Source organism: Sesamum indicum, linkage group LG9 (genome assembly GCF_000512975.1).
Source record: "Sesamum indicum cultivar Zhongzhi No. 13 linkage group LG9, S_indicum_v1.0, whole genome shotgun sequence".
Taxonomy (NCBI): Eukaryota; Viridiplantae; Streptophyta; class Magnoliopsida; order Lamiales; family Pedaliaceae; genus Sesamum; species Sesamum indicum.
Genome location: NC_026153.1, coordinates 4,150,778 through 4,162,782, shown reverse-complemented (window position 1 = coordinate 4,162,782; position 12,005 = coordinate 4,150,778). Strand labels below are relative to the sequence as shown.

The following is a 12,005-nucleotide window of genomic DNA, read 5'->3' as shown; positions in this document are numbered from 1 at the left end:
CAGTTCAAGAGAGGTCCAGAATAAAGGTTGTACATCAATAGGGCAGTTCAAGGAGAGTAAAAACAAAAATGATAAGTTTGATAGAAATATGACCTATATATGATTTGAATTAAAGCATGATACAAAACCCAAATAGAAGAAGAAAAAAGACCAAGGAAAAAACAGGAAAAAGAGAAGGGATATCAGGATTCTTCTTTGTTCAAATTATGGACATTTCTGTAGATTTCTTGTTCACGAGCACGTTTTGCAGCGACAGCTTCATCGTCAAGTACTTGAATGGGTGACCATTCAGGCAATTTCAACCAGTCGCCCTTTTTCTCTGTGAATTTGCTTACTGCTGGCTTTAGTTTTAGAGCTGCATAATCAACTGCAGTTCCAACAACAGCAAAAATAACAGAGTAACGAACAGCGCCAAGCTGACCACCTAATGCATAATAAAACAAAAGTTTACGGTTCTTCTTCAATCAACACGAAACAAGCAAAAGAAATTGGGTCAATGCATATGAAATTTGGTTAAACTGAGCGCAGCCGAGCTCGATTATGGCGCGCAATGGCACTTACAGGGATCACAAATCAATATCAGAAAGTGCTTTCACATAGAGTTGAAGCTGAACTACGTTAAGCAGATAAGCAATTAAACAAAAAGTTGAACTATTCACTGGAAAGTCCCACAATTAAGCTGAAACCAGCATACAGATCTGTCACATGTAAACTGCCTAGAAATTAAAATACTAATGAGAAGTCAGCAAAGAGGAGTTTTTTACAATGTTTACGAACATATAGACATATACAAGTTCAAATACATGTTAAATGCAGACACAAATGGAAGGTTTGCAATATTGACCTTGAAGGCGTCCAAGAATAGCCCCGCTGCCAAAGCCTCCAATCACTGAGTTCAACAAGTCATCCGGTTTCCCCGTCCTACTCACCCTCACAAATTCACGTGCACCTGCCAATCCAAGAGCTCAATACATATTTGCATGATCCACAGACAAAGAGAACATTGTTTTACTGGATGCACAAAATAAACACGTTCAGCTTGCCCTGAACCATTATACTCAGTAATAAAATAAGTGACATTTCCATGGAGAATGCATATTGACCATTTTGAGCATCTAAGACTAAGATTACCCTTCTTTTGCAAAAGAATGTATAGGTCGATTGCATTTATCACCAATTTCTTTATATGGCCCGTGAGAGCAATGGACTTTGTTAGTGACCCACGTTCAAAGGCGCTTACTGTTGCCATCTTGCCATAAGATGTTAGTTCCCTAAGAAATCACTTTATGAATTATTAGAACTAGGGAATATACAACACACCTGTGACTCCTTAGAAACCATTTGACACACAAACCTGACACAAGCTAAAAACATTACAGTGGAAGGATATTGAACTGCTACACCGGCTAATAGCATTTACCTACTCGGACGATGTTGGACTTGCAGCCTTAGAAGAAAGACCGAAAGTAAAACCTATAGTGAAAGGAAAGTGAATCTGCATCATCAGACCATAACTGAACAACATGCCATATTAGCAAATCCAACTATGAATTTCTGCCCCAATGTGATTGCATAAGATGAAATTTTCAGCAGGGAAATTGACGGAAACCACCAACAATAGGCAAATATCCACAATACAAATCCAAAATAAACAACACCATCAAACACGCAAAAACCAGAAATGGTAAAGCTACACAATCCGCATTTCATGATTAAATATAACGGCGTCTCTTGTAATCCAAAACCAACTTTCTTCAAACAAATTGTAGATAATCACAGTTCAAACCACAAATTCCTATTCATGGATGTCATCCAGTACGCAGCTGACAATCGACTAAACCATTAATCTAGCAAGCGAAAACTATAAAAATCCACAAGAACTAAATGTAAAATCAATGCAATAAACTTACCGCAATAGCAGCCTGTAACAATAGCAAAATTAGATGCATAAGTCGCTGATATTTTTGAAAGGCCGAGAGTTTTTCTATGCTTTGATATCAATCCAACAGCGCCACCAGCAACACCTATTTTACATGCAAAAACAAACAAAATCAACAAAAGGTTGTCTTATTATACAGCTCAGTATTTAGGAAATGAAGAAACCTCAAACCACCACCCCAACCCCCTACCTCCAGAATATATATAAATGCCGTATCAAGAAAAACAAACGCACAAATTCATGGCGTTTTTGGTAGTGAAAATTGGGGAACGTTAAAGAAGAGAGAGCGAGCGAGCGAGAGAGAGAGAGAGAGAGAGAGAGAGAGAGAGAGAGAAACAAGAAACCTGCGAGTAAAGTGGGGATTATAATGCGCTCTTTCCAGAGGTCCGAGGAAGATGAATTTGAAGAAGAAGGCGGCGAAGAAGGGTTTGCTTGATCTGGGTTTTTGCCATCGGAAGCCATCTCTTAATCTGAACTTTTACAGCGGGAGCGGAGAGGAATATGAGGGCGGGGCGGTCGACGGTGGTTCAGGGCGGCGATAACTGAGCTAATGAGCAGTTGAAGCTAACAATAAATGGGCTGTTGAAAAGCCCATCTTATTTGGGTCATTAAATGGACTTTACTTTGGGCCCAGTGTTTCTCTTTTGACTAAGCCCAACTCACCTTAAATTTGGGCCTGTATATCGTACTATTTATTATCTAAAATTAACAATCTTTATATGTCAAAATATACAGATATGAACTAAATAAATAACCTCAAACCTACTTATTCTTACACAAAATAATCATCTACCTAATGTTTTCTATCAATAATATTCTATTCATATATTTAAAATTATGGTAAATTACGATGACCTCTATTGAGATTTGACATAATGATGAATACCAATCAAATACATATTTGATGAAATTGTGACCAGTGGACGATAGGTCTCGGGAAGGACTTGAGCACGCCTCGTTTCTTCTTCTTTTTCGACTCTTTAAGTGAGTACCTTCTTTCAAGCCACGTGCACCTTCTTCTCTGATCTTCCCAGCCGAAGAAATTGTAATCCTCGAGTAGAGGTCGAAAATTGTCAATTTTATCCTTATTGTATCTTTATTTTTAAAAAATTATAAAAAATCTCTAAAAAAATTACCCACTTAGTTCATAAAATAAATTTAAAAATTAAAAAAATAAAATTACAATTCATAGTTCACAAAGACATTTTGATCATTTCATTAAGAAAAATTAATGAAAACCTAATGTATTAATCTATTTGTTAGATGACTGTTAAAATTAAGAAGATACTAATAATTATTCAAATAATGAGAAATTATTTATAATTATATCATATCTCAAAAAAAATATTAAAATTTACCCTTTAAAAATGATAAATTACGTCCTAATCAATTATTATTATTTTTTACTATTTTTATATAATTAAATAAATATAATAAAAAACTAGATTATACACACACATCTCGAGTGTTCTCCTTTGATATGCAAGTAAGAAAGAACATCTATTTTTGCTAAAGATAATTTTTCAAGAGTGCTTAGCAGAAATTTTATACCAAATGTACCCCTTAAGGCTCTAGGATAATTCAGTGTAATTATGAAAAATAGATGGGCTGTTTGAAGATTTTCACTGTATTCCAGAGGTATTAGTGTAATTATTCCAATAATGAATTACCGCAAGAAAATTTTAGCTCAAAACAAGTTGGTCAAACTAAAACTTATAATATGCTGGTTGTAAAAACTCGTCATGTAATTGATGCACTGTTCAGGGAGAGTAGCCAATCACAAAAACTGCAGTAACCCTGGCAATGTGACTCGTTGGATACGACAAAACCTGATTTGAGTGAGGGAAGGAGAGTTGGAATCCACTTGGGAAAAATTCAGCCAAATATTGGCAGGTGAAAAAAACAGGTGTAGATGTAGTAGAAGAGGAAGATGATTATAGTGAAGCATGTGGTTTTTAACTGTTACTAAACCAAGAATAGCAATTTCCCTTTCTGGGAAACTTCAAACTGATCTGCCCTAATAGGGGCTCTTATATGCCAAGAAATTGAATCAGATACAAAGGCAAGCAGCAATCTGAACATGACCTTTTCAACTGAACTTATTCAGCCTGCAGATCCGTAGAAGCAACACAAGACAGAAACAAATCAAGGGGCAAATGTGCCATCTTCTGAAGCTGACGAGGTGCTTTGTCCGGGCTCGCCTGCCCATTCGTCGTTTAGAGATTTTCTTCGCGAACCTGGCCCAGTTCTCCTCTGGCCTTCTAAGGATTCACGATGGTTATGAGTATTAAAATTTTGTTGGACCTGTAAATGATTTATAGCAAGTTCTTGATATATGTATGGCTTACTCTTGTTAGTTATTGCAGAACGCGTGATGGCTAGAAACTCGTCCCACTTGTATTTTCTGAGTTCCTGCTTTTCCTCCTCTGATAGCTCGAAGTTGGGCTCTCTCCCGCACATAAATGCAGCCCTGCAATCTCCGAAAATGTTATCTTCGTTCCTCAACTATGCAACAACTACAGTTATCATATAAAGCAGAAAGGTGTAAAGGTAGAAATAATCTCTATCATACACTAATGAAATATGCTTCCTGCGTCTCTACGACCCTTGGCTAATGATCAGTATCATACCTATCATACAATCGAGCAGCCTCTTCTTCGGAGCCCACGGTTCCCAAATGGATCTGCTTCTTGTCAACTTTAATAGCAGCTTGCCATTTCCTATTTTTATAGTAGACACCTCGCATGGTACATGGTTCCTGGTTTTCAACATGCTTCCTCCTGTGTCGCTTTCTACGTTTGACCTCTGGGATAATGAAAAGGATGGGATCAATGACAAAAGGCATCTGATGTGTTCATATTCTCTCACAATCCCAGGGAAAACTTATTTACTCAAAAGGGTAGAAGCAGCTAATAATTGCAGCACCATATAATGCACTAAAGTTGCAAGCAAAATCATTCAAAACAGCCACAAGCAGCTGAACAGGTGAATAGGAACAAACCAGGGAATTGCCTCAGCAGATGCTCTTTCGATGGACTTGACGCAGACAAATCTGGTGAACCGTTCATAGTCTCTGAGATGGTTTCCTAAGCCAGTTGTGGAAAAACTCTAATTTAATCCATATTGTATGTGGACAAGAATATTGAGTATGAAACTGTGCAGGACATAGAATGAAACTTGTCAAAATGCAGAGTAGAACCTCTGAATAATAAGAATTTAAATGTCTGCAGTTTAACAGGCAAGTACATGTCACATGCTTACGGGTGGAAACAGTATAAATGCATGTACATACTAGTGCATAGCTTGAGGCATTCTCGTTTCCAACTCTAACTCAATTGATAGACTAATGCTATCATTACATGCAATGAATTGTAAAAATGTAACTAAAACAAAAAATAGAGATATGACGAGAAGAGACACGAGAACCGTCATGACTGGATTGCTAAGAAATATATGAAAGAAGAATGTTGAGCTAAAGAATCAGAAAACCAAACATCAGTGATTTTAATGCTTTACAATTCCTGTTTGTTTCACATTCCAAGAAAAGGTATTACAAGCAGATCGATATTTGCACCAATTTAATATGACCCTACATGCACGAATTATATAGATATGCTCATGCAGAAAACTTTGAGGATTTGACTAAATAGACATGACCTTTATCTTAGAGAACCATAATGAAGTTGGATTTTATTCTCTTTGTTATGCTTTCAAAGATTCACAAAACTAATTAGATACTCTGTGAATTCATCAATAAGACGCCTGGATACTTAAGATCTACTTCGGTGTACACAAAAGATTGGATCATTGTCGTTCATGCAACTTTAGCATAGAACAACAGAGGCTCTAGTACTCTAAATACCAGTCAGAGAACTAGCAACAATGAAAGAGCATAACAAGAATAAGTACAGTTGTATTTAGAAGTAACTGTGATGCATCTACGAGCCCCCCTAAACAAATAACAGAAACCGATACCACACTATAAGGTTCATTCTCCTTCAGAATTTTGAAAACAAGCAAACCTTCCAAGCTTATGAATGCTTATAAAGCTCGATTTTCATCAGAAACAAAAGCTATTATATGGCCTCAGGACACTTACGTATCCATTCAATTCAAACTCTAAATGATAATACGAGTTCCATGTTGAACAGATACGGTTTATAGTATGAAGGACAGCATGGAGGATCACAAGAACTAAAGATAAATATGAGCTCTGGTAGATATGCTTACTTCTTTTGGCATGTAACCATCAGTTAAAGGCAGAGGATGAACACTGCCTGGTTTTGTGTCCTCGATACTGTTCTCAGGGGTGTGTCCATTCTCAAGAACTCGTGAAAGTGGAGCCAGGAAAGAATTTTGTCCTGCAAATACCATGTAATTGTCCAATGTCAGCAATTAGACTGAGTGAATTTGAGTTGGTGAATTAAAAGAATGGTAGAAGAATCAGGCAATCGCCATTCATAACAGATAACAGTCCAAAGAGGGTGTTAACTTGAATACCTGAGCATAATCCTAAAAGTCTGCGCCTCCGAATGCTCACCATGACCGTTTAATACTCCTGAAAGTCAGAATATAAGTTAGCTAATGGCCATTACATAACAAATGCAGAAAATTCTGAAGAATGCAAATAGATGAGAGCACGTGATTAACAAAACTTTTTATATCATCAAAATTAGCAGCTATAAGTATTCAAGTCAGAGAAGACAACATATGAAAAGCATTAGGACTTTCAAATACAAACGTGTAGACCATAATGTAACTTTTCCCCCATACCTCACCTCACTCCCCCAGCCAAAAGTATAAATGATAAGAAGCACACGGGTTTCTCTACATTCTTAACTCATGGACATTGACAATTTGCATATCAACAGAATATGTCTATTTCCTGTGCCGAATTTCACATCAGAACTTCACTTCTTGCATTCAAATATATGATGGCAAATTTTCATATTACGCCTGTCTAACAAAATTCATAGAGCTAAAACTTCAGCTTCTACACCTCCATGTCAGTCACACCGTCAGGATAGACAGATGGAACTTACATAAACCAAGAATGTAGCCCTCTCCAAAACGCGGATTGCCTAATGTGGTATTTATATCCTAAAACAAGTAACCTTGAGAGGCCTATATCCTGAACTCACACATAGTCATCAACACTTTATCTTGAGAATTGGAATTCCATGCACAATTAGAAATATACCAATCTTCTCAATCTGTAAAATCACATCCAGAAATCTTTGGAAACAGATTAACCAAATCTGAACTTAAAGAAGCTAGAAGCCCAACAAAGCATTTTAACCCAGCTAGCTTGCCCCAAAAGATTATAAGAAAACAAAAACAATCATAGAGATAACAACCCATAGATATAATCCACCAAAAGTTGAAACAAAACACTTATCAACCTACCCAAGAAAATAATTTCATCAAATCTACATATACTCCCAAAAATTCTCCATTTCAAAGACTTGTAAGTCAACCCCCACCAACCTACCACCTTTCATGGAGGCAAGAATACACAACAGAAACCCAACAAAAGAAACAGAAAATCCAATCACACACACCTCCAACCAAGGGGAAAATCAGGTTAAAAACGAAAGCCCATTACAACCAGCTCAATAAAACTCAAACTTGTCATCATTCAACTAGCAATTAGTACAAGAACACAAAGTCAACTGATGCAGACAAAAGAATTTACACTTGACACAATAAAAGGGACGGGCGCTATATATACATATATACATCATATCACAAGAAGCCATTACGAACAGTTGTTTCGCTGGCAATACCTGGAAGAAACGAAGCAAATAGGAAGAGGGTCAGGATAGAAAATACGAATACAGGCTAGAAGTCTGCGTGCGTGGAAAACGAGGCGAAAAATCAAAGAAATCAAGATGGGGTATTTGTGTGTGGATTACAAAGGGAAGGTGGTGAGAATAGAGAGAGAGAATTTGCGATACACTATACTAGTAGTTGAGTTTTACTCATGCATCAACCACCTTTTATTTCTAGCATCATAATGTCTTTTGTAATTGGGTTGGATGAGAGAGAAAGGAGAGAGAGAGAGAGAGAAGTTGATGGTTGAATATGAGAAGGGGAACGTATGCTGCCTATTTCCATCTAAAGGACAGAATTAGCCTCGGGATTCTTTCCCAAATTCTGTGGAATTCTAGCTACTTATCTTTGGAGATAGGTGAATTAACAAAAATACCCTCGACATAAAATTCTCAATTGCTGGTAAATTATTGAAGTTTTCAATTTTTTCAACTGCCGTTACATTATTAAAGTGTATGGACTTTTTTCTATTTTAATTCTCATCACTGGAATACTAATTTGGATTTTGTGCGTGTTTAACATCCAGGGACAATAATGAGATATATATTTCAAATATGAAGAACTATTATGATGTATTTTGAAAAAAACAAATGAGATTATAAAGAGACGGAACGTAAATACAACAAGCTGATCAAGAATTTGACCTATATTTAAGGAGTATCCGAAATAATTTTCATTTTTGCACTGGGTATATAAATCTCATATAAGATTTATAAGTTTAGCTACACTGGAAGTTATGATTGTCCCCGAATAAGAAATTTAAAAGTAAAAAAATGGTCTGAATGACGGGATTGGTAGAGAATTGCTTATAATTTTTTGTTCGAATTAATCTTAATCTGAACAGTTCAAAAATAGAAACTGCAAATAAAAAAAATGTACTTTTTTCAACATATTCCAACAGAAAAAATCATAAATACTAATTTTTAACTGTTGCAGACAACACTCCCATTACGGAGATGGTGGTGTGCATGGAATGAAATATGAGGGGTAGTATGGTCAAGTTGGATTCAAACAGAATCAGAATTCAATTTGTGTGTAAAAATATTTAAATATTATAAACTATTATTATTATTGATAGTTTCAAAATAGAAAACGTGTCAAAATTTGAGAAATGTGCAAATTCGAGGGATATTTTAATAAATTTATTAAAATTATTGTTTTTTAAGGGAGTGAATGAATTAAGGATAAATTTGAATATTAAAAGATTAATACGGTAATAGGATTTTCTATTATGCTAGTCAAATAAGAAGAAAAGAAAACAAACAGTTTTGAAATGAATAAACCATTTGCAAAACAACTACCAAACGTTCTTATAGTTAGACCTGAACGACATTGTACGACATCCGTTGTTGGACCAAAATACACTGTAAGGAAGTGGGCTTGCCACAAAAGATCAAACAATCAAAACGACCATGTTCAAAACGTAAACCACCATCGTTTTATATACATACGGGCAAAATATTACATTTTGGACATAAAATATTATAGTGAATGGGCCTCGCCATTAATGACAAATTAATAAAAAATCGACTACAATTATAATACAATTTATCATTAGCCTATATACATCCCTAAGTTCAATTTTACTCTTTTACTATTTTATACCTATACAAATACATATATGTATTCAATTATAAAAAAATAATAATTAAAATATAACTTGTTTTTCTTTGGTTGATTTGTTCTATTATATTAGAAATAATAAAATAATACATGTATCCAAAAGTAAATAGTGTTTAGCTATTCAAAACAAGGTGCAAAGGCACCTTATCCATAGTCTTTGGTAGTGATTGCTTGTTCATTTGATTTAGTATTTCAAAATCGTGAGATTTAAATACTTTTTAAAAATAAAATAAATATTTGGATATCTTTAAATGTGAAATAAGTATATAAAAATTATATAATTAACACAATATATAAAATATAATATAGTAAAATAATTACATTTAACCTAACATGTATTGTTTTTTAAAGTTAAAATGTGAAATAATTTTAGAGAACTTTTTAACTTGAATTTTCTATAGAATTTTTTACAAAGATGATTTTTAAAAAAAAAAAAAACCTAAGGTGTTAATAATGGTAAATATTCCAATAATTTTATTGTAATGGATAATTATTTTCATAATTGGGCTACAGCCCAAACTAAAATTAACAGGCTCCGTTCCCTTGGCCCAATATTAGAACTTTATAAAGTCCCCAATTTCTCCCGAACGAAGGTAGTCGGAGCTACTTGACCTAACAATTTAGGGGTTTTTGCTTGAGGAAAATTAGGGATTGTCGGTGCGGGATTCGGCGGGAAATCAAACGGAGTAAGATGATTTACGACGTGAACTCTCCACTTTTCCGATCCTTCCTCAGCCAGAAGGGTGGCTCCTCTGACAAGAGGTATTTCTCCTTCTGTTTTCGTAGCTATTTTGGCTTTGTATTTCCTCTGTTTTACGCCTCAAAGCATCTGTTTGTTTTCTTGTGCATTGGGAAGATTTGTTTTCGTCATGGATTTTGTTTTTTCTGAGTACTTTTTTGTTTTTCAATTTTCGAGGAAACTTTAGATAGGTTGTTTGCGATTCGGACAGGTGCTGTTTTCGGTCAACCTCCGGAGAAATTGCAATTTGAATGCTTGCTTCCGATTGTTGCACTAATTTGGTTGAAGGGATGTTATTATATCTTTGATGCGGCTGTTTGTTGGTTGGCTTTAATTTTCAGCTAATCCTAGCTTTTACTTTTGGTTTACATGTGCCTGTTTTGGTATGATTTAGTCCAGTAGAAGTATGGTATGACTATTGTGAGATTGCGACGTTTCTTCCCTTTTTGGGACTGGGGGTATTTTTTGAAGCATTTTGTTTCTTTTTGTGTATAGTACAGTCTAAAAGTTTAAAAGGAAAATGTTTTCCCGTGTTCTTTCTTGTTTCCATTTCATGGTGTAACGAGCCATTAAATGAAGTAGTTAAGCCCCCTTAATCCTACATATGTGCTTGGTTCTTGTATTTGACAAAATAACTTGTACATTCTGTATCCTTGCATGGTTTATTTGTTTATCACTTCTCTAGTGTGACGTACTGATCAGCTGAGATCTTGGGCGCTGAATGTTTTTGCTTGATGATTTTGCGAAGAACATTTAGAAAGATGTTAGTTTCTTAAATTCTTTATATTTTTAGCTGTCTGCTTACTTGTGAACCTAAATCCAGGAAAACTGAAGAGCAGAAGCCAAAAGAACAGAGGCCAAAGGCAAATGAAAATAAGCCTGTTATGACAGAATAACTGGTTCATGATGTAAGCTTGTAGCTTGGATATGGTTTCAGGTGGGATACTAGGAATGTTATTGGGAAACTTTTATAGTGCTTTATTTTGATCAGCGAAGCGATTGTCTCATTGAGCTAAGTGTTTCATCTCTAGGATTTGGTACCTTCTTATATGATACCTTTGTTTTTGTTACTGGCTTCAGACGCTCAAGTGCCTTCCACTTTCTTCTGCGATTAATATGCATAAAGTCAGGTGTTCTTTCTTCTTTTGAGCTTGGTATGTTTGTTGTTGGTACGGGGAGCTGGGAAGGTATTTGGTTTATTTTCCTTGTTCAATTTTTATTCGGTTCACATTATTGGCTATATAACCAGTCTTACTATGCTAGTTTAGTTGGTGTTTCCAGGGATATTTGCCTAGAAGCGCTAGTTTGTTTGGGTTCCTAGATCTTGAAATTTGACCTATATATTACTTTATTTTTCATTTTTTATCATCCAGTATTGCCTGCTCTTGTCCAATATTATTTGCTGTTTGAGCTTGTTTGGTGTAATTCTTGTACTTTATAAAGCAAGATTGTGTTGGATGCTGTTTCTGCAACCATTAACACCCAATTGCACAAATCCAAATCCCTTAGAATTCCGCAGTATATCTTACCTAGATAATACTGTTGTTTAGCACAGAAGTACGGAGGCTCTCACAAGGGTGGTCAGGTGGAATGAATATATGCTTATTCAGGACCGAGTCTTCATCGTTTAGCTTAAGAGAAAATGTTTTATGTTTGGTTTAACTGATTTGATTTTTCGTGCAAATTCTCTTCACCAAAAATATTTGTGCATCTTCTCCCCTTAAGTCCTCAACACATACGTCTTTGTGTAATTGTTTTTTTATTTAATTTTATAAAGAACCCCACTACTCTAATTTGTTTTTTATTTACTAACAATATATCCCTATTATGTTCTAGAATTTTACTTCTTGTCAGCAAGATTTCTCCCAATTT

General features: G+C 35.3%; 3 protein-coding genes across 7 annotated transcripts; 1 reads left to right on the top strand and 2 right to left on the bottom strand.

Moving 5' to 3' along the window:
* On the bottom strand, positions 58–2,638 carry LOC105170557. Of its 2 annotated transcripts, none has more exons than XM_011091363.2 (4): positions 2,284–2,638; positions 1,911–2,024; positions 845–949; positions 58–367 (listed from the first exon to the last, which is right to left on the bottom strand). In XM_011091363.2, exons 1-4 carry the CDS (start codon positions 2,399–2,401, stop codon positions 183–185), a joined length of 522 nt encoding a protein of 173 aa, XP_011089665.1. In that variant the 5' UTR covers positions 2,402–2,638; the 3' UTR covers positions 58–182. The 2 variants fall into 2 exon arrangements, with proteins under 2 accessions (XP_011089665.1, XP_011089664.1); XM_011091362.2 differs by having other exon boundaries at positions 58–424; positions 2,284–2,623.
* On the bottom strand, positions 3,849–8,021 carry LOC105170556 (ethylene-responsive transcription factor-like protein At4g13040). Of its 4 annotated transcripts, none has more exons than XM_020696597.1 (7): positions 7,726–8,021; positions 6,440–6,497; positions 6,170–6,300; positions 4,941–5,025; positions 4,570–4,744; positions 4,288–4,409; positions 3,849–4,197 (listed from the first exon to the last, which is right to left on the bottom strand). In XM_020696597.1, exons 2-7 carry the CDS (start codon positions 6,480–6,482, stop codon positions 4,085–4,087), a joined length of 669 nt encoding a protein of 222 aa, XP_020552256.1. In that variant the 5' UTR covers positions 6,483–6,497; positions 7,726–8,021; the 3' UTR covers positions 3,849–4,084. The 4 variants fall into 4 exon arrangements, with proteins under 4 accessions (XP_020552256.1, XP_011089662.1, XP_011089663.1 ...); XM_011091360.2 differs by having other exon boundaries at positions 3,849–4,200; positions 7,726–8,013; XM_011091361.2 differs by lacking the exon at positions 7,726–8,021 and adding an exon at positions 7,501–7,641 and having other exon boundaries at positions 3,849–4,200.
* On the top strand, positions 9,977–11,277 carry LOC105170555 (wound-induced basic protein). Its single transcript, XM_011091359.2, has 2 exons — positions 9,977–10,156; positions 10,957–11,277. The coding sequence occupies exons 1-2, from the start codon at positions 10,086–10,088 to the stop codon at positions 11,027–11,029; spliced, it is 144 nt and encodes a 47-aa protein (XP_011089661.1). The 5' UTR covers positions 9,977–10,085; the 3' UTR covers positions 11,030–11,277.

Excerpts from the sequence above, each read along its gene's own strand:
- LOC105170557 (XM_011091362.2), bottom strand. The coding sequence starts at position 2,401 with ATGGCTTCCGATGGCAAAAACCCAGATCAAGCAAACCCTTCTTCGCCG. Across the intron at positions 2,025-2,283 it reads AATCCCCACTTTACTCGCAG|GTGTTGCTGGTGGCGCTGTT; the intron begins GTTTCTTGTTTC and ends CATGTAAAATAG. Across the intron at positions 425-844 it reads TATTCTTGGACGCCTTCAAG|GTGGTCAGCTTGGCGCTGTT; the intron begins GTCAATATTGCA and ends ATTATGCATTAG.
- LOC105170556 (XM_011091360.2), bottom strand. The coding sequence starts at position 6,482 with ATGGTGAGCATTCGGAGGCGCAGACTTTTAGGATTATGCTCAG. Across the intron at positions 5,026-6,169 it reads ATGGTTACATGCCAAAAGAA|GAAACCATCTCAGAGACTAT; the intron begins GTAAGCATATCT and ends CAACTGGCTTAG. Across the intron at positions 4,410-4,569 it reads GCTGCTCGATTGTATGATAG|GGCTGCATTTATGTGCGGGA; the intron begins GTATGATACTGA and ends CGGAGATTGCAG.
- LOC105170555 (XM_011091359.2), top strand. The coding sequence starts at position 10,086 with ATGATTTACGACGTGAACTCTCCACTTTTCCGATCCTTCCTCAGCCAG. Across the intron at positions 10,157-10,956 it reads GGTGGCTCCTCTGACAAGAG|GAAAACTGAAGAGCAGAAGC; the intron begins GTATTTCTCCTT and ends ACCTAAATCCAG.